The sequence below is a fragment of the Solanum dulcamara genome, chromosome 11, assembly GCF_947179165.1.
Source record: "Solanum dulcamara chromosome 11, daSolDulc1.2, whole genome shotgun sequence".
NCBI lineage: Eukaryota > Viridiplantae > Streptophyta > Magnoliopsida > Solanales > Solanaceae > Solanum > Solanum dulcamara.
In genome coordinates, this window is record NC_077247.1 from 21,974,590 (window position 1) to 21,994,683 (window position 20,094).

Below are 20,094 nucleotides of genomic sequence, written 5' to 3' on the forward strand. Positions count from 1 at the left end.
AAGAATGATTGCCGGCAGAAATGCTGGAGTGGTGGTCAAGCAATGAAGAAACCAAATTATTAAGGTCAAAAGAAGCTCACACCAGTGTTGACTATCCAGACATATAACACTGCCCAAAATTTCAACTTTTTTGTTTTCCGTAGAAAGTTAAAAAAACAAACAAAAACGTAACTAGTGAAGTTTTGTTTTAAAATATGGCATAACGTACTTTTTAGGAACGTAATTTTTCAATATTTAATCATTTTGTTCAATAAAATTAAATTAACCTACTTACCATTACCATTATTGTCGGGAAGAAAAAGAAGAAGAAGTATAAAAAAAATAAAAAGCAAGTAGTAGCAATTAAGGAGGCCTCTCAACAAGTAGGGTGTTGCATTGATTAGTGGGTAAACAAGTGATTGTTTATCCCTTGAGTTTTTTCTTCTTCCCTACAAAACAAAATTTCTCTCTATATTGTTGTCAAGATCATGCCATGTCCGTACAAACATAACCGTCACCTCTTCCCTTTCCCTTTTGACAATTCGAAAACAATTTTCTGGGTTTGTAGTAGTTACGCTTTGAATTTGATTCAAAGCCCTTTTCTCTAACCTGATCGGTTCAATTTAAGGTTAAGGATGCCTTTTCCATGGAAGAAGATGAAGAAAACAAGCATTTCACAATTGGTGAAGGAGCATGTAAATTCTCAAAGTGGATCCCCGCTTATGGTGGAAACTGGCTTTCCAACTTCCATTGTGGATCTTGTTGTCAAGAATCGCGCAAGATTCAAGAAATCCTCCAAGAAAAAACTGGCCGACGACCCTTTCTTCCTTCCATCCCCTTCGCCCTCGCCTCCTCCACCCCCTTCGCCTGAAACTTTACCGTCCACTTCCCACTTCATGATTGATGATAATGAAGTTCGTCCTCTGATCCGTGTAGGTGAAGTGGAAGGTGACAAATCTGATTCTCGCAGGAGTTGCCGCGAACAACCGTGGGGTAATGGTGGTCTCAGTATGAATCAGGGGTTGATGGCCGTTTTAAAGATGTCTCTAGTGGCGGCTTTGGTTTTAGGGATGAATAATCTTGTGATGGGGGTAACCATGTCAGCCTTCTTGTTGTTTCTCTTGGAATATATAGGAGAACGTTTGTATGGGTTTTGTTCTCGACTACAGAGGAGGGTTAGGTTGATGATACAGGGGATAAGGGACATCTTTAGAGTCAAAGTGGTTGAAGACGAAGACGATTGTGTTTTTAAGGCACCATTGGAGCGCAAAGAGCTCTCAAAGGATGGCTGTTCTGACTTTGGGCATCAAATTCAGGAAATTGAGGTTGTACGGGAAACTTATGTTGAGGATAGGGAGAAGATTGAGGAGTGTATTTGGGATGAAAAATCAAAATGTGTAAGGGTGGATGTAATGGAGAAAGGAGAGGAATCTAGATATGATTTATGTGAATCCAAAGAAAAAAAATCTCATCGGGCAAAGATGAAATCAAAAATGAAGAAACTTGTTCTGAAGAAGTTCAGAAAGAAAAAAGGTTCGGCATTGGAGCGTCCTATGCTCCTGGATGAGATAGATTATGTTATTGAAGGAAGGAAGGAAACTAAAGGTTCCAGGGAACAAAAAATGCAATCCAATAGCATAGTGTCATCAGTGGCAAGTAGCACAGATGATAAGACAGATATTGTTGAGGTTGTTGGTAGTGCTGGAGAATCATCTGAAGTACTTACTGATGGTAGTGTTGAAGAGTCATTTAATGGTACTGATGAGGCAACCATTGTTCAGGAAGAAGAATTAACTGGAAGAGAGCATAGTTCCATGTATATTGCTCTCGTTTTGGTTGTTCTAGTCGGCCTTATTGGAGGTCGGGTTCTTGCGCTTGTTTTTACTTTAACATGTTGCCTGATGTTGAAGAGAAGTGAAGGAATAGGAAGATTCACAAAATTGCCCGTGATCAGGTGTTTTGCAAAAAGGTTCAGTTAGAATTTATTAACTCATTCATAGAAGCCCTTGAAAGTATGTTCATAGTGTTGTGTGAAGTGCTGTTTAAGCCTTCCTTGATCTTTAGAGCTTACTTTGATGGAGAGTTCAACCTTTGGTTGACCGCTCGGCCATTGGGCTTGTTTTATGTCCTGTAAAGTTACTCAAATAAGATTAACTTTGTTATACTGTTGTGTATGAATCCATACTACATTGTTTTGCATAAATAGTTGACCCTGTTTTGTCTTTTGCTCTCTTGCAAATTTTTTTTTCTAAAAAAATTGTCAGTCTTTTTGCCTTTCAGTCCAGGGGATAAATTGCTGTGAGGAAATCAGAACATGGCTAATCTTAAGCTTATTCTCTTTGGAACCATGTGTTCTGGTGTTTCAGTTTTTCCTGAGATATTAAACATCTGATGTCACACAAATATTTATATTATCCACAAAAGAGCAAGTGAGGTTAGGGGATCTAGAAATTTTGTTTCATTATGATACGGAACCATTTCCTAAAGTTGGTACCAACTTTCACTTATATATTTTAATTAAGTTTTATTCATTTAGACACCTCAAATAAGGTCCCGATATGTCGTTTTGACACTTTGTGCTGACTTAGCACATTGCGTGTTCTGCACTCATTTTGAGCGTGTGAAGAGCGTTTTTTTAAAATTGTTCTTCTTCTCCATTTTCTAGCTATCATTTTTTATCCATGATCAAATAGATTTGATGGTACCAAATATAAAGTTACAACAACAACAACAACAACCCAGTGAAATCCCACATCATGGGGCCTGGGGAGGGTAGAGTGTACGCAGACCTGACTCCTATCAATGTAGGACGGCTGTTTCCGAAAAACCCTCGGCTCAATATAAGCATAGAAAAAGGTCAGACAAAATATTAGAGTAAATAAGTAGATGACGAAAACAGACCAAACAATAGTATAATCAAAGCACAAAAAAAACAGTAGATATTATTAGATAAGAACATAAATACCATAAATAACATAAATCAGAGTACAAGAAATCATAGTGCGTTAATACGCCTACGAATAAGGGGGAATAAAACCACTATGTACTAACCTTCTACCCTAATGTGTGTCCTCCACACCCTCCTATCTAAGGTCATGTCCTCGGTAAGTCGTAAATGCGCCATGTCCTGTCTGATCACCTCTCCCCAATATTTCTTCGGCCTACCCCTACCTCTTCTGAAACCATCCATGGCCAACCTCTCACATCTCCGCACTGGTGCATCTGGGACTCTCCTCTTCACATGTCCAAACCATCTCAATCGCGTTTCCCGCATCTTGTCTTCCACCGAGGCCACTCCTACCTTTTCTCGAATAGCCTCATTTCTAATCCTGTCGCTCCTGGTATGCCCACACATCCATCTCAACATTCTCATCTCGGCAACCTTCATCTTTTGCACGTGGGGGACCTTAACTGACCAACACTCCGTCCCATATAACATAGCTAGTCAAACGACCACTTTGTAGAACTTGCCCTTAAGTTGTGGTGGCACCTTCTTGTCACATAACACACCGGAGGCGAGCCTCCATTTCATCCATCCTGCCCCAATACGATGTGTGACATCCTCGTCGATCTCCCCGCTGCCTTGCATGATAGAACCAAGGTACTTAACAGTACTTTTCTTTTGGATGGCTTGGTCCCCGAGCCTAACTTCCGCGCCAACCTCTTGAGGTGTCTCACTGAACTTGCACTCAAGGTACTCTGTCTTGATCCTACTTAGCTTAAACCCTTTAGACTCCAAGGTGCGTCTCCAATCTTCCAGCTTAGCGTTAACTCCGCTACGAGTCTCATCGATGAGGACTATGTTGTCCGCAAAAAGCATACACCATGGCACCTCACCTTGAATTTGTCGCATCAATCCATCCATCACCAAGGCAAATAGGAACGGGCTAAAAGCTGATCCTTGATGCAAGCCCATCACAATTGGGATGTGTTCTGAGTCCCCTCCTACTGTCCTTACCCTAGTTTTGGCACCCTCGTACATGTCCTTGATCACCCTTATGTACGCTACAGGTACACCTTTAGCCTCCAAACATCTCCATAGTATCTCTCGTGGGACTTTATCGTAAGCCTTTTCCAAGTCGATGAATACCATATGCAAGTCTCTCTTCCTCTCCCTATATTGCTCCATTAGTCTCCTCATAAGGTGGATGGCTTCTGTAGTTGAGCGTCCCGGCATAAATCCGAACTGGTTCTCTGAAATAGACACTCCTCTCCTCACCCTCATCTCTACCACTCTTTCCCACACTTTCATAGTATGGCTTAGAAGCTTGATACCTCTATAGTTGTCACAGCTCTGGTTATCCCCCTTGTTTTTGTATAGTGGGATCATGATGCTCGATCTCCATTCTACGGGCATCGTTGCCGTCGTAAAGATGACATTAAATAACCTAGTCAGCCATTCCAAACCTACCGAGCCCGCACTCTTTCAAAATTCTCCAGGAATCTCGTCAGGTCCGGTCGCTCTTCCCCAGCGCATCCTACGAACAACATCCTTAACCTCATCAACCAAATATAAAGTTAATTGTATTAAATAGAATTTCGTTCTACCCGTCATCATCGTCCTCAACCTCATTGCTACTACGAGCTCACTTTTTTTTATAATAATAAATTATATATAAAAAAATTATAGATCCAAGTGCTAAATAGAAATTATGAACGGGAAATATTTTTTATTTTAATAATAAATTATATTAACAGAAATGGCGATGATAGGGTGGTCCAATGATGGGAAGAAGTGTAGTATGATAGGAAAAGAAGAAGTTGATTCATGAATCTTTTCTTTTGTAGTTGTAAACAATAAAAAATAATAAAATAGCAAAGAACCAAAACAAAAAGCAAAGAGAGAGGTACAGAGAAATAAAGAAATCCAATTAACTAATCAACAATAATGCGCACACGTGAAAAGGCTCAAGAAAATGATGCGAGAACCCGCGGTGAAGAAATAAAGAGATCCTTCTATATCGAAATCTCAGTTGAAAAAATAATAGAAAAATTCCTCGATCACCCGTGGGTTGGGTTGCTTTTCCTTTTCAATTAAGAAATTGTTGTTTTCAATAATAAATAAAAATTTAGTTACATAGTGCCAAGTGTCAATAAAAGAAAAAAAAAGCTTTTTTTTAAAAAAAGAGTTTTTCCGCCACGTGTCTTTGTTTAATTCGCCACTTTGACGGCGAATGCATTACACACACTTTAGATATTTGGGTGATTGTAAAAAAAAAGTGTCAAAACGAGGACCTTATTTGAGGTGTCTAAAATGAACAAAGCTTAATTGAGGTGTTTAAGTGAAAGTTGGTGCCAACTTTAGAGACCACCGATGAATTCCGCCTTATGATACTTATTTGGTATTTTACTTCGGATTGAAGCCAAATTTTTGTTGGATGACTTTTTAAGTTTTTTGAGATATGACCTAACAGAAAATATCAAGGAAATGTTTAACCGTTGTTTTTCATGATAATGAATATTTCATTTTTAGATCTTTCTGTAATTGGTACACATTGTTTCAGTTCATTGGGTTGTTGGACTCTTATGCTTGGAGTTCAGCAGGATTAGCATCAGTTTAGTTTGCTTTCTTCAATGTTTTAGCTTCTTATTCTTAAATTTTACATGTATATATGCAGGGTGCCAGCTTCTGCCTAAATTTCTCTTTTACGCTATGATGGTGTATCTTTGGCTTCGTTCTTGAATGCCACTTTGCTCTTTTAGTCATGTTAGAAGGGTACTTTGGTTTTGCTTGATTAGACTTACACCCTGTATATATATAGGAAGAAACACATTGTATTGGTCGATAAATTCAGTTTCAAAGATGAAATAATACAACTCCTTTCTCTCCACAATCCATGACTACTGGATTGTGATTTTCACTGTTTAGATTCCACATTGTAACATGGTATCAAAGCTTGGATTGGTATAGCTCTTCTCCTCTCCAGATTGATGTTAACCTCGCGGGGAAGTTAATTGAATCAACGACTCACAGTCTCGAAACTAGGCTTCTCAGTTCAGACAAGAAATTGATTTTCTGCTCAAGTTTTCTGGATGCTCTTCCGATTTAACGGTGTTCCTCCTTCGGTTGAGTCAGAGTAAGGTACTGTTCTTCCTCAATTACTGTTTTGGTTTGCTTCCCTAAGTTCGTCTGATTAGGATTGATACACATCGTAAATACGACTTCTGTGACGGACACATCTAATGTAGATTTTGCTCCCTTTACTATCGAATCTGCAAATCCATACTACTTGCATCCTTTTGATAGTCTAAGGACGGTGTTAGTTACTTCTAAGTTCAATGGAACTGGATATGGGGAGTGGAGGAGGAGTATGTTAATAAATTGTTTTGCAAGAACAAATTAAGGCTTGTTAATGGAACCCAAGTACACCAACCCAAAGTTCTCCTTATTTTGAACCATGGTGTAGGGCAGAGAAAATGATCAAAATAGTCCTTAATGAATGGGTTTAGACTGATTTGGTCCCTGATATAAGTAGTTAGAGATGGCAATGGGGCGGGGCGGGGCGGGTACGAGGCGGATTGAAGTAATTATTATTAAAATTAACGTGGAGCGGAACGGATTGCGGGTTTATGTGAGTTTAAAGTATTAAATAAAAACCCGAGGAAAATTAAATCTTTGTAATTAGTAAAAATCAAAGATATAAACTTTGACTTTAATTTTAACTTTTTTTAAAAAATAATTTAAATTAGATAAAGTTTAATTAGAGTTAATTAGTGATAAAAAATAATTGTTGAAATATTAACTAGAAACAATTAATTAGTTGTTAAGATGTTAATTATCGAAAAATGAAAAAAATTATAAATTTTATTTTTCATATTAAACTCAATTAAAAAAGAAAAAACATAAAAATTTATGCGAGGCGGGTATATATGAGGCGGATGATTTGAAAATGAAAAAATTATTATGCAGATCGGAGCGGAGCGGTTTAAAATTTTAGCGGATTGAGCTCAACCCGCCCCACCCCACCCCGCCCCATTGTCATCCCTGTAAGTAGGGCTGGGCATAAAATATCGAAAACTGAATTACTGAACCGAATCGGCTATTTTGATATTTCGATATTCGATAATTCGATAATTCGGTTCAATATTCAGTACTGAAGTATAAAATTCGATATTTTAATTTCGATATTCGATATTTATAATTTTATCATTTGATATTCGGTATTTACCAAATACCAAAATTAAATTACGTCTGTAGGGCCTAAGCCCTAAAGGAGTAAAGGGCTAAAGGCCAATAAATATTTTAAGACCAGCCCTACAACCCAAATCCGTAAAAATCAGTACTTCAACGCCCAGCCCTACATTTCCCTTTCTATTCATCCAAATGCCCAGCCCTAGACAACAACGTCTTCTTTCAAATTTCTCATCCAAAGCCTGTGATTTCTCCATGTTAATTTCTGATTCTGCTCCATCTTCGTACGGTCGTACCTCTTCCTCTTCCTCCTCCTCCTCCTTCTTCTTCTTCTTCTTCTTCTTTGAGGTGAGTAGGTGACTGCTTATTTAGGTCCTTTCTTGATTTGCTTTTTTTTTTATCTTGTGGTTCATGTTGGGAGCTTGGGCATTGGGGTATTCATCTATTCAATTCATTTTCTTTTTGTATTTCATATATTGTTCATGCTGATGTGGGAAGGGCATCGGGGAATATGGGTGTAGTCACACAGAAAAGGGAAAATTTAAGTTGTTTTGGTTCTTTTTGTTTAAGTTGAAGAAAGGACATAGGAGAAACATAGTATAACAATTTAGAAAATAGAACTTATTTAAGCTTTTTTAATAGCTTCTGTATTGTATTTTTTGATTTTGTTTTGCACTTTCAATTTATGTCTTATAACATTAGTAATCTCTTCTATGTTTAGATGGAAGATGAAACAAGTCGAACAACCAATGTCAGTGAAAGCGCACCTCTTATTGAGTCTCTTAATTCAACACCGAAAGTTGAACAACATTCAGTGAATCGGGCTGGGCATAAAATACCGAAAATTGAATTATCGAATCGAACTGGCTATTTTGGTATTTCGGTATTCGATAATTCGGTTCGGTATTCGATACTGAAATATAAAATTTGATATTTCAGTTTCGGTATTCGAGAAATACCGAATACCAATTTTTTTTATTTATTAATACAAAAAACTGGAAAAAAAAGAAGAAAAATTACCAAAAAGATAAGAGTTTAGTAAGAGGAAACTATCCCATTTTTTCATTTCCCATACCATTTCCATTTCAACTTTCCCACGTTTACAGCATACTATATGCACACTTTCAAACACGTACATTATGGATAACTGCTAAAATTTAAATTCATGTACATGTAAAAATTATAAATTCTAATTTCAAATTTATGCAATTGGTTAAGAATTCTAATTTCACTTTACATGATTCACCATGTCAGTTATCTACATAAACTGTTTGGTAGTTACATTGAAAACGAAAGATTCCAACTCTTTCATATCTTTGCAGGAACTAATTAATAATTAGTGCAGTGATGTAGAGTTTTTGGATAATTCAAAGAAAAACATATGTATAAAAATTATGTGTGATATATTAGAGATTTTTGTTTTCACTCTTTTTCATCATTTTTATGACATGACAATATTTTTTTATTTTGTATCTATTCATAAATTATTTTCTTTTTATTTACGATGTATCATTTCTCCTCCGTAGAATGTGGCTTCAGAGCAATTTCAATTTTGATATTCGGTAAGTTAAAATGCATATATTACTTAATTATGATGTAGTAATAAAAATATAAGTTAAGATATGTATTCTTTAGGTTAATGTAAATATTAAATGTGAATTTTTTTTTATTGTACATTAACTATTAAAAAAATATGGTATTACCGAATACTGTACCGAACCGAAGTTTAATTTACCGATTATCGAACCGAAGTTTGAAAGTTCGGTATCTGGTATATACATTGAATTATCGATTACCGAATTACCGAACCCGAACTTTGAAAATACCGAATCGAATATCGAACGCCCAGCCCTATCAGTGACTGTGAAGAGGAAAGCTATAGAATCAAGATCTGCTACTTGCCCGCATTATGATAAGCTCATAGAAGATAGAATTAATGAAGCAAAGTGCAAGCATTGTGGTAAAGTTCTCTTAGCTGATTCAACTAAAAATGGAACAAGTGGACTGAATAAACGTTTGAAAACTTGTCCTAAAAATCCAAATAAGGTTAACACTTCCAATTCTAAGTACAAACAATCAAATTTAAACTTTCCATTAGAAGGTGAAATGGGTGATGGATCAATTTGTACTTTTGATCAAGAGGTAGCTCAGAGGGCTTTAGTTGAGATGTTAATCCTTGATCAGCTTTCTTTTCATTTTGTTTAAAAGGAAGGTTTTAAGAAGTTTATGAAAAAAACCCAACCTTTATTTCGAGTTTCCTCCCGTAGAACAGTGACTAGGGATTGTTATGTAGTTTTTGGTAAAGAGAGACAAAAGTTTATGAAGTATTTGAAAGAAACATCACCGAGAGTTTGTTTAACCACAGACACATGAACTTCTATACAGAGAATAAATTATATGTGTTTGACAGTACACTTTATTGATAGTGATTGGCTCATGCATAAACGAATTTAAAACTTTTAGGTTGTTACTAGTCATAAGGGTGACGAAATGACCCATTGTATTAGTAAGTGTTTGCTTGATTGGAAATTGAAGAAAATAATCACTATAACTGTAGATAATGCTTCTTCTAATGATGTCATGGTGAAAGAGTTACACAAACAAATGGTTAATTGGAGATCTAACAGGACATGTGGTAACCATCTTCACGTGAGATGTATGACTCACATTTTGAATCTTATTGTGCAAGATGGCATGAAAGAAGTTGGTCCATCTATCAAACGTGTTAGGCAAATGGTGAAATATGTTAGACAATCTGCCGTAAGGATTAGAAAATTTGCGGAATGTTGTGAACTAAAAAATATAGACAGTAAGAAGTCATTATGTTTAGATGTTTCAACCCGGTGAAATTCGACCTACTTGATGTTGGATGCCGCACAATATTTTGAGAGTGCATTTGATAGGTTTGATATTGAAGGTGGTGGATTGTCAACTTATCTTGCTAATCATGTTTGTGAAGATGGAAGTGTTGCAGGTGTACTTGAAAGTGATGATTGACAAAAGGTGAGAAATATGGTAATATTTCTTAAAAGGTTTTAAGATCTAACTGAGAAGGTTTCAGGTTCACTCTACGTCACTTCTAATGGTCACTTTGAAGATATAGTTGAGCTTCGCAATCATTTAACAGAGTGTATGAAAGACGATGATCCTTCTTTGGCAAAAATGGGAGAAAAACTAAAAGAAAAATTTGTCAAGTATTGGGATGCTCCTGAAAAAATGAATAAAATATTTTTTATTGCCTCTATCTTAGATCCTCGTAATAAACTTGATTATGTTGGCGACACACTTGAAGATATATTTGGAGATGAAAAGGGGAGTGAAATAAAAGATGAAATGGTGACTTACATGAAATTTATGTTTGAAGATTATGTAGCAAAATTTTCTAATGCATCTCGACGCTCATCTTCTCTCTCTCTGATTTATCGGATCAGACATCGGATTCATCTAGCTCTAACACTAGCACAAAATCAACAAAAGTGAGAGATATGATCCAAATGAAGAGGAACAAACAAGATGGTACAGGTTTGGATGGTAAGTCGGAGTTGAAAAAGTATCTTAGTGAAGAACTAGAGCCGAATGATGATGAGGACAATTTTGATATCTTGTCGTGGTGGAAAGCTCATTCTCCTAGATATAATTTTTTTTTGAGATGGCTCGTGATGTGTTGGCAATTTCAATTTCTAGTGTGACATTGGAATGTGCCTTTAGCACCGGAGACCGTATTCTTGATTCATTTAGGAGTTCTTTGACTCCGAAATTGGTGCAAGCTGTTATTTATCTTCAAGATTGACGTCGAAATGAGCCTTATCCCATAAATGTTGAAGAAGATTTTAATGATCTTATGAAACTTGAACTTGGTATGTTTTTCAGTTTTTGTATTTTATTTTTATATTTTTTACTTAGTTTAATTGTTGACACGTTTTAAATTCATTTTAGATATGGCTGATAGCTCAAAAGATTCCCTCGTTCATGATTTGTAATCGCAACTCGCAAGATGCCTCAGGTATAAGGCTTTGAATTTTCATTTGATTATTCCACATTATTTCCACCAGTAGTTTTAACTTTTGATAATGCCAAATATTGCTGCTTATGATCACTGATTAGCCCCATTAGCATCCTTTTGGGGGGATTATTAATGATTTTGATGTGGTTGTTGTTCTTTTCTATCATGGGATGTTTGGTTGTTTTGAGAATTGAAAACAAATCCTTCTAAATTTGATGTGGTTGTTGTTCTTTTCTATCATGGGATGTGGTTGTTGTTCTTTTCTATCACCGGCCTCTATATTCTCATAAAGTTCTGAATTTTTCTGATATTACTTTAGATGCCAAAAATTTGTATCCTAGTCTCAGTAGTTTAAAAAAAGGAAAGAATTTGTAGCTTAGTCTCAGTAGAAGAGGAGGAGTATGATTTCTCAGTTTCTCTTTTTCTTGGTTTTTCTCTTTTCTTTTCTTTTTAAATCTTTCAAATTTAATGCTTCGAAGAATGATTCTTGTGGGACTAAATTTTCTTGTAAAAGTTGTTGTTCATTCAACTTATAGCTTTTCTTCCGATTCCATGTTATAGTGCAACTGCAGTCAAGCTTCAAGTCGGTTGATGTTGTCTTACTTTGCACGGAATTTGCACTTTGCAGGACACCTTCATCGCTTGTAATCTGATGAGAAAAATATGATTAGAGGCCTCCTTTTCTTTACTTTATTTTTGGTAATACACATGAGCTACGTGTAAGAAAATATAGCAATTCTTGATGGTCCTTCTGATTTAAGTGGAAAACTAGAAATTAGAATGATGTGGATTTTCCTTGCCAATGAAATATTTTTATATGTTTTTGGTTGTTCGGAGGGATGGAGGAGTTATGAGGAGGATGTGGAGCAAATCTTTTTCGGTTGCTTTAAATATGCTTTTATGACAAGAAATTCCATATACGAGGGAAATTCGGTGACTTAGTAGCATTCTAGAGTGTTGCAAATAGCAAATGAATGAGAAATATCATGGATGCCTTTCCTCAGTCACTGAAACTTGTGAATTTTTCTACTTTTGTTTTTAATTTTTAGATTACTTAATATCTCTTGCAATTTCTTCTCAGCTCCAAGCAAGATTTGAAAGAGCATCAGCTGCCTTTTTTTTTCCGTTGCTCAATCAAGGAAGTGTTATATCTACTACTAATCTTGGTCCTTCATTCACTTGAAATGTCTTTGCGTAGACCACCACTTCCCTGACTTCTGCTGAACAATGTCTCGTGTATGAGAAATGCTCAAATAATTGGAGTTATAATTTTGCTATTAAAAAACTAGACTTTGATAAAAGCAAAGTGGTTTGTTTAATTACTAAGCAATTTTCTTGAATTCCTATCGTATATTACTTTAAAATGGTATTACCGAATACCGTATCGAACTGAAGTTTGATTTACCGATTACTGAATGAAAATTTGAAAGTTCGATATTTGATATATACTTTGAATTATCGAACCCGAAGTTTGAAAATACCGAACCAAATACCGAACGTCCAGCGTAAGCAGCTTACGGAAATGGTCCATTATCTGTGCTAAGTGCTTATCAATTTTGTCTTTGACCCTAAAAGAACTAACGACCCAGCGAAGCTCTGTCAAATTAACTGGCGGCTTCATTCTCCAATAAGCTCTCTACCACCTGAAAGACCCTGTCTTCTTCCATCAGTCCTTGAAGATTAAGTTTTCTTCCATTTAGTGTTTGAAATGTCGGTGAAAATTGATTATTTTTTTTTTGAAATAATGTCTTTCACTTGCAGATTTCAATTTCTTTCCTACTGAAATTCATGGTCAAACACAACTTCGACCTCTAAATAATTTTTTTTCAACTTCAACCAAATATTGTCCAAACGCCAACTATATAATTTCCTTTCAGGTGCTATTCAGTTTGCGAGATGTGAGGAATTGATACCGGCACCAAAACCAATGCATGCTATAGCCGCCACTATTAGGAAAGCTCTAAGATGTAAAGAGACTGGAGAATCGAAAGTTACACTCATGGCAATGTGTGGACATGGACATTTTGATTTGTCATAGTATGATAAGTATTTACAGGCAGCTTGGTTGATTTGACATTCTCGAAGAGAAAATAAAAGCCTCACCGACCAATGTCATAAGTTGATCCAAATCGAGAATGATGAATTAAGTTTGTTGCCTTAATTGTAATGGTTTGACATGGTGATGTTAATCTTTTTCTGAGAATGTAGTATTTATTGAATGGTATCAATTCAAAATCTCATTTGGTTTATACGGTGCATAATCCACAACTCTACTCGCGGACGCACCTATGTCCCTTGATTGTTGGGCCACTTCTCGTGATAATCTCATGGCCGTTTTAAGCAAGCAATGCTCCTCCCGCCTTCTCTCTCTCTCTCTCTCTGCCTCATCTTTAGTATCATCATCATCCCTCTTTTGCTTGCCCATATTCCATGGAGGAGAGTGAGCAACTATGTTCTCTTTTATGAAATATGCAGTAGTATTTGACTCTTTAAAGTTTACTCAATAACTTTAACATGTGACTTTACCATTTAAATCCAAAAGGAAACATATATATAATTTTTAATAGCTGACTAAGGTATTCTGATTATAGAATACGATTCCAAGCTTTGAAATAAGTTATAACTAATATTTGAACTTTACATTAATATGAAATGCTTTGTACACTAACCTTATTTTTCTATCAATCAAAACGTCTCCTCAATAAAGTTTGGATTTATTATTCACCCCATCCTGTGAAAGGTTGTTGGTAGTAGATGTGATGTGAATGTGACGACAGTGAGAGATGGGAGAGGGGGTTTGGACAATAATTTGACGGAAAAGGGAGAATATGTTATGTATGTTGTCTATCTTATAAGTGATATGTATGTTATCTATCTTACATGCAAAGATTCTGCCTTTTTGCTTCTGCTGTTTATGCTGCATCTTCTACCATGAAGCTATTTAACTCTCTTTCAGGAGCATTTGCCACATCTCCCTTTGAACTTACACTGATAACCCAAAGTACTTGGATCCCTTGACTCACCTTCATTTCGAATACCAAAGCTTTAATTCCGTGGCATTTTCTGAAATTCCTGAACGAGTTTCCTCTTCAAGTCTCAGTGCTAAATTCTACAATATAGAGATAACTAAGAAGATAAAATAGTAACTAGTTTTTAAAACATGATAGTGGATAAATTCCAGAATAATACACCTTTGGTTTGCAATAATAGCTGCCACAAGTTCGCTGGTGGAATTATCAAGAGGTTCAAAAATCAACTTTCGATCAATATGGAACTCCATGACTGCAGCTAATTGTTTAACAAGAGATGAGAAGAAATATACATTACATTTCTCTGGTGCAATTCCATGGATCTGAAACTCCTCCATATCACCTCCCTCTACTTGGTGACACTCTTATGTATATCACCTCCATGTAATATCGAGCACAACTCTTAAGTACATAAGCCAAAATGACTTTTAAGCATTTTTATAGTGTTTGGGTAAAATAAAAATTATTTTTAATCACTTGTTTTTAAGCCTATCCACACAGATTCACCCAAAAGTTATAAAAAAAACACTAGCTGCAAATGACTTGAAAAGAAACAACATAATATTACTACCATAAGAACCATTGCTACAGCAGTACCATCTGTTCTTTTCAAAAAAAAAGAAAAGAGAAGCAATTGCAATATGTTCATAAAATAAAATATAGCAGCAGCACTATCTATCCTTCAGAAAACAAGCAGTACTTTATGTCCTTCACAAAAAAAAAAATTGTGGCACCATCTTTAGCCCAAATAAATTGATAGCAACACCACATTAAATAGCAAAACAATCTTGAGTTGGTCCAAGATTTGCTCTTCTAACCTGTAACTGTACCATGCATTAGCTTTGTATTTATAAAACGAATATAACAAAGAGCCAATTCAAATATTATGAAAAAAAATTACCGATAACTTTTCGTGAATTGATGAAGGAGGAGCCCACCAAAAAGCTGAGTCATATACACCTGCTTCATTCTTGTTCTACTTGGATCCTGCTTCATCTTGCTCTCGTCACCTCAATTTTTGATCTCTTCCCTTCTTTTTTTGTCTTATAAGTCTCAGAGGCAAAGAAGGAACCTTATTTGATTTAGGCCACAATTGTGATCCATTGATTGGAAAGATGGTATTTTCATAGATTCTTCTATGTGTATCAACTTTATAGCAATCATCAACATAATCAAGACCTACATCATTTTTAGTCCAAATAGCTGATATTGCTTGTTTGCAAGGAATTTCTGTTATAGTTATTTTCTACAATTACATTTTATGTTTTGTAGATATTGTTATTAAACTGTATTGAAAAATATTAAACAGTAACAATAACTTCTGAAAGTAATAAAAGACAGAATCTGAAAATAATAACAGTATATAAAAAATTATTGTAAGAACAAAATCGAGCCCACTGAATACACAGTGTGTCCTTAAGAAAATTATTCCCCTCAAAGTACCCGAGGTTTTGGAATCTTCCCTCCCAGGATAGAACAATTTACTCACCAAAGTAGAGGTACTGCAAATTTTGGTGACTGCGAACCACTCAAAGGCTGTATATCACACGATTTTAGGAAGTGCAGAAAGAAGAAGAAGAAGATGTTATTTCAGAAATTTCGTATGGAATATTCTGAGGATTAAGAGACATATATAGACTGTTTGCACCTTTTAAGAAAAGGCACCTGTTGGGAAAAGATTTGCCTGTTGAGAAAAGGTTTGCAACTTTTCGGACAAGGTTGCAACCTTTCAAAAATCTGTTGGAAAAACGGAGGGAAATATTTTTTTTTTAAAATTAATCCGGGAAAGAAACGGGTCGCGGGTCACGGGTCAAGATTTTTTTAATTAATTAAATAAATAAATAATATTAATTAATTAAAATTTAAAGGAAACTTGGTCCAAAAAGATTATCAATCAATCATATCAATTGACCAAATCCAAATCCAAATCCAAATCCGAATCCGAAGCCGAAGCCGAAGCCGAAGCCGAAGTCGAAGCCGTAGCCGTAGCCGAGCCGAGCGAGCGACGACGACGACGGCGCGAGGGGAGATCCTCTTCTTGACCCTTTAGCAACATGAATGAGTGCTTCTACTTTTTAGTAGGAGACTTTTCATTTCCACCGCCTATGTGGGACCAAAGCTTATTTAATAAAGCAAGAGAGAACAAATCATTTTCCCTCCACTTCTTTTTTCCTTAATTTACCATTCAAACTATCAATTAATCCCAACAATCCCCCACATGAATGGAGAATGTCTACAAGATAAAGGAATGCACGGATAAGTGTGTGATATACAAGCGAAGATTAATTGCATCTGGATAAGTAGGTTTCCCTTTGAACTTTCCATAGTGAACTTATATAGGATATACTCGATCAATCAGTAGATGCGATATCTTTGAATCGTTGAACTTTGTTGTATAACTAGACAACATAAGTCACACAATTAATCATCAACCATCTATGGTTCTCACGGTTGTGTTCGTTTTAGCCATGAACACCGCCTAGTTTCGTGAATGCATAGAGAATGGGCCTTTACTGTCATTCCCCTTGAAGCGACTTATACTTCACATTCACATAGGTTATTTCTAAACGTGTAGTCCTATAGACACACTATCTAGTCATTTTTCGCCAGACTTAGATAATCATTAAAAAACCTTTAATGCTTTATTAACTCATTAAAAAGCCTTAAGGTTTTATCCTTTGTTTTTGAACATTGTCATCATCACGAGAATGAGTTGAGTTATTTGACAATGTTGAATCGCTAATCATAACTTTGTTTGATCTCTTTGAACCTAGTTCTTGAAATCTCCAGTCTACTAGGTAGAGTTACCGTCATGATGACTTGTCCTAGGCCTTAACCCCATTCCCCTCGATGATCTTTCAACAACCTCTCTAGATAGGCCTTTTTTTAGTGGATCCGATATGTTATCTCTTGAATTTACGTAGTCAATAGTGATAACACCACTAGAGAGTAGTTGTCTAATAGTATTATGTCGCCGTCGAATGTGACGCGATTTTCTGTTATACATAACACTTTCTGCCCTCCCTATTGCCGCTTGGCTATCACAATGTATACATATGGGTGCCAAAGGTTTGGGCCAAAATGGAATATCTTCCAAAAAATTTCGGAGTCATTCAGCTTCTTCACCAGCCTTGTCTAAAGCTATAAATTCAGACTCCATTGTAGAGCGGGCGATGCATGTCTGTTTTGATGATTTCCAAGACACTGCTCCTCCACCAATGGTGAAAATATATCCACTTGTGGATTTAACTTCAGATGATCTGGTGATCCAGTTTGCATCACTATATCCCTCAATTACTGCGGGATATTTATTATAATGCAAAGCATAGTTTTGGGTGTGTTTCAAATACCCCAAGACTCGTTTCATTGCCATCCAATGAGTTTGATTGGGATTATTCGTGAATCAACTCAACTTGCTAATAACACATGCTATATCTGGTCGTGTACAATTCATAATATGCATCAAACTTCCCAAAACTCGTGCATAGTCCAATTGTGAGTCACTTTTACCTTCATTCTTTTGAAGTGCAAAACTTACATCAATTGGAGTTTTTGCAACATTAAAATTTAAATACTTGAACTTATCAAGAATGGTTTCAATATAATGAGACTGTAATAATGCTAGACCTTGTGGAGTTTTATGGATCCTAATTCCTAAGATCAAGTCAGCAACCCCTAAGTCTTTCATGTCAAATTTGCTAGCAAGCATACGCTTCATAGCATTTACATCGGCAATGTCCTTACTCATTATCAACATGTCATCAACATGTAAACAAACAATGACTTCATGATTTGGAGTATTTTTAATGTAAACACATTTGTCACACTCATTAATCTTAAATTCATTTGCCAACATTGTTTGGTCAAATTTCGCATGCTATTGTTTAGGTTCTTGTTTAAGTCCATAAAGTGACTTAACAAGTTTGCACACTTTCCTTTCTTTACTTGGAACTACGAAACCCTCAGGTTGTTCCATGTAAATTTCTTCCTCCAATTCTTCATTTAAGAAAGCCGTCTTAACATCCATTTGATGGATTTCAAGACCATATACAGCTGCAAGTGCCACTAACACCCGAATAGATGTTATCCTTGTTACCGGCGAGTATGTGTCAAAGTAATCAAGACCTTCTTTTTGTCTATAACCTTTGACCACAAGTCTTGCCTTATATTTATCAATAGTGCCATCAGCTTTCATTTTCCTTTTAAATATCCATTTTGATCCTAAAGGTTTATTTTCAGGAGGAAGATCAACCAATTCCCATGTATGGTTATTCAAAATTGATTGAATCTCACTGTTGATTGCCTCTTTCCAAAATGCTGAATCAGAAGAAGACATTGCATCTTTAAATGTTTGAGGCTCATTTTCAAGCAAGAATGTCACAAAATCTGGTCCAAAGGAAGTAGATATCCTTTGACGTTTGCTACGCCTTGGATCCTCTTCGGTTGGTTTACTTTCCTTTGGTTCTTTTCGTGGTCGTTTAGATATTTCACTTGAGGACTCACATTTAGTTTTATACGGATAAATATTTTCAAAGAATTCAGCATTATCTGATTCAATTACCGTATTAATATTTATTTCAGGATTATCCGATTTGTGAACCAAAAATCGACAAGCTTTGCTGTTTGTAGCATAGCCAATAAAAACATAATCCACGGTCTTTGGTCCGATTTTTACCCTTTTGGGCAAAGGAACTTGGACCTTTGCTAAACACCCCACACTTTGAAATATTTCAAGTTGGGTTTTCTTCCTTTCCATAGTTCATATGGAATAGTTTGTATTTTGCTGTGGGGTACTCTGTTGAGTATTCGATTAGCTATAAGGATAGCTTCCCCCCACAAGTTCTGCGGTAAACCAGAACTTATTAATAAAGCATTCATCATTTCTTTTAATGTTTGGTTTTTCCTTTCCGCAATTCCATTTGATTGTGGTGTGTAGGAGGCAGTAGTTTGATGAATAATTCCATATTCTAAACATATCTTTTCAAAAGGAGATTCGTATTCTCCACCCCTATCACTTCTAATCATTTTTATCTTTTTATTCAATTGATTTTCCACTTCGTTCTTGTATTGCTTAAATGCATCAATTGCTTCATCCTTACTATTAAGCAAATATACATAACAATATCGAGTTCAATCGTCAATAAAAGTTATAAAATACTTCTTTCCACCACGAGTTGGTGTAGACTTCATATCACAAATGTCTGTGTGAATCAATTCTAAGGGACTAGAATTCCTTTCAATAGATTTATAAGGATGCTTAGCATACTTAGATTCAACACATACTTGACATTTTGATTTATTGCAATCAAAGTTAGGCAATATATTTAAGTTAATCAATTTTCACAAGGTTTTATGATTGACATGTCCTAAATGTGAATGCCATAAATTATTTGACTCAAGTAAGTAAGAAGAAGCTTGAACTTTATTATCATCAACAACCATTACATTTAGTTTGAAAAGACCCTCAGTGAGGTAGCCTTTTCCTAGATACATTTCATTCTTACTGACAACTACTTTGTCTGAAACTAGAACCCACTTGAATCCATTCTTGATAAGAAGGCCGACAGACACCAAATTTTTTCGCATTTCTAGAACATGATAAACTTTGTTCAGCGTCACCACCTTGTCGGATGCCATTTTAAAAAATACTCTCCCATATCTTTCAATCTTAGCAGTTGCAGAATTTCCCATATAAATCATCGCATTAGGTGCTGCAGGGGAATAAGTAGATAAGGCTTCTCGGACTGCACACACATGCGAAGTAGCTCCCGAATCAAGCCACTATTCTTTGGGATTACCTACTAGGTTGCATTCTGATAGCATTGCACACAGATCATCGATACCTTCTTTATTTTCCACCATATTGGCTTGTCCCTTTCTCTTGTCCTTTTTCGGAAGACGACAATCTGGAGCTTTGTGGCCAACTTTCCCACAATTATAACAATTGCCCT

At 35.9% G+C, this 20,094-nt stretch overlaps 1 protein-coding gene across 1 annotated transcript; it reads left to right on the plus strand.

The window, feature by feature from the left end:
* The first annotated feature begins 287 nt into the window (after positions 1-287).
* Positions 288-2,182, plus strand: LOC129874939 (uncharacterized). Its single transcript, XM_055950333.1, has one exon. The coding sequence runs from the start codon at positions 615-617 to the stop codon at positions 1,956-1,958; it is 1,344 nt and encodes a 447-aa protein (XP_055806308.1). The 5' UTR covers positions 288-614; the 3' UTR covers positions 1,959-2,182.
* The last annotated feature ends 17,912 nt before the right edge of the window (positions 2,183-20,094 follow it).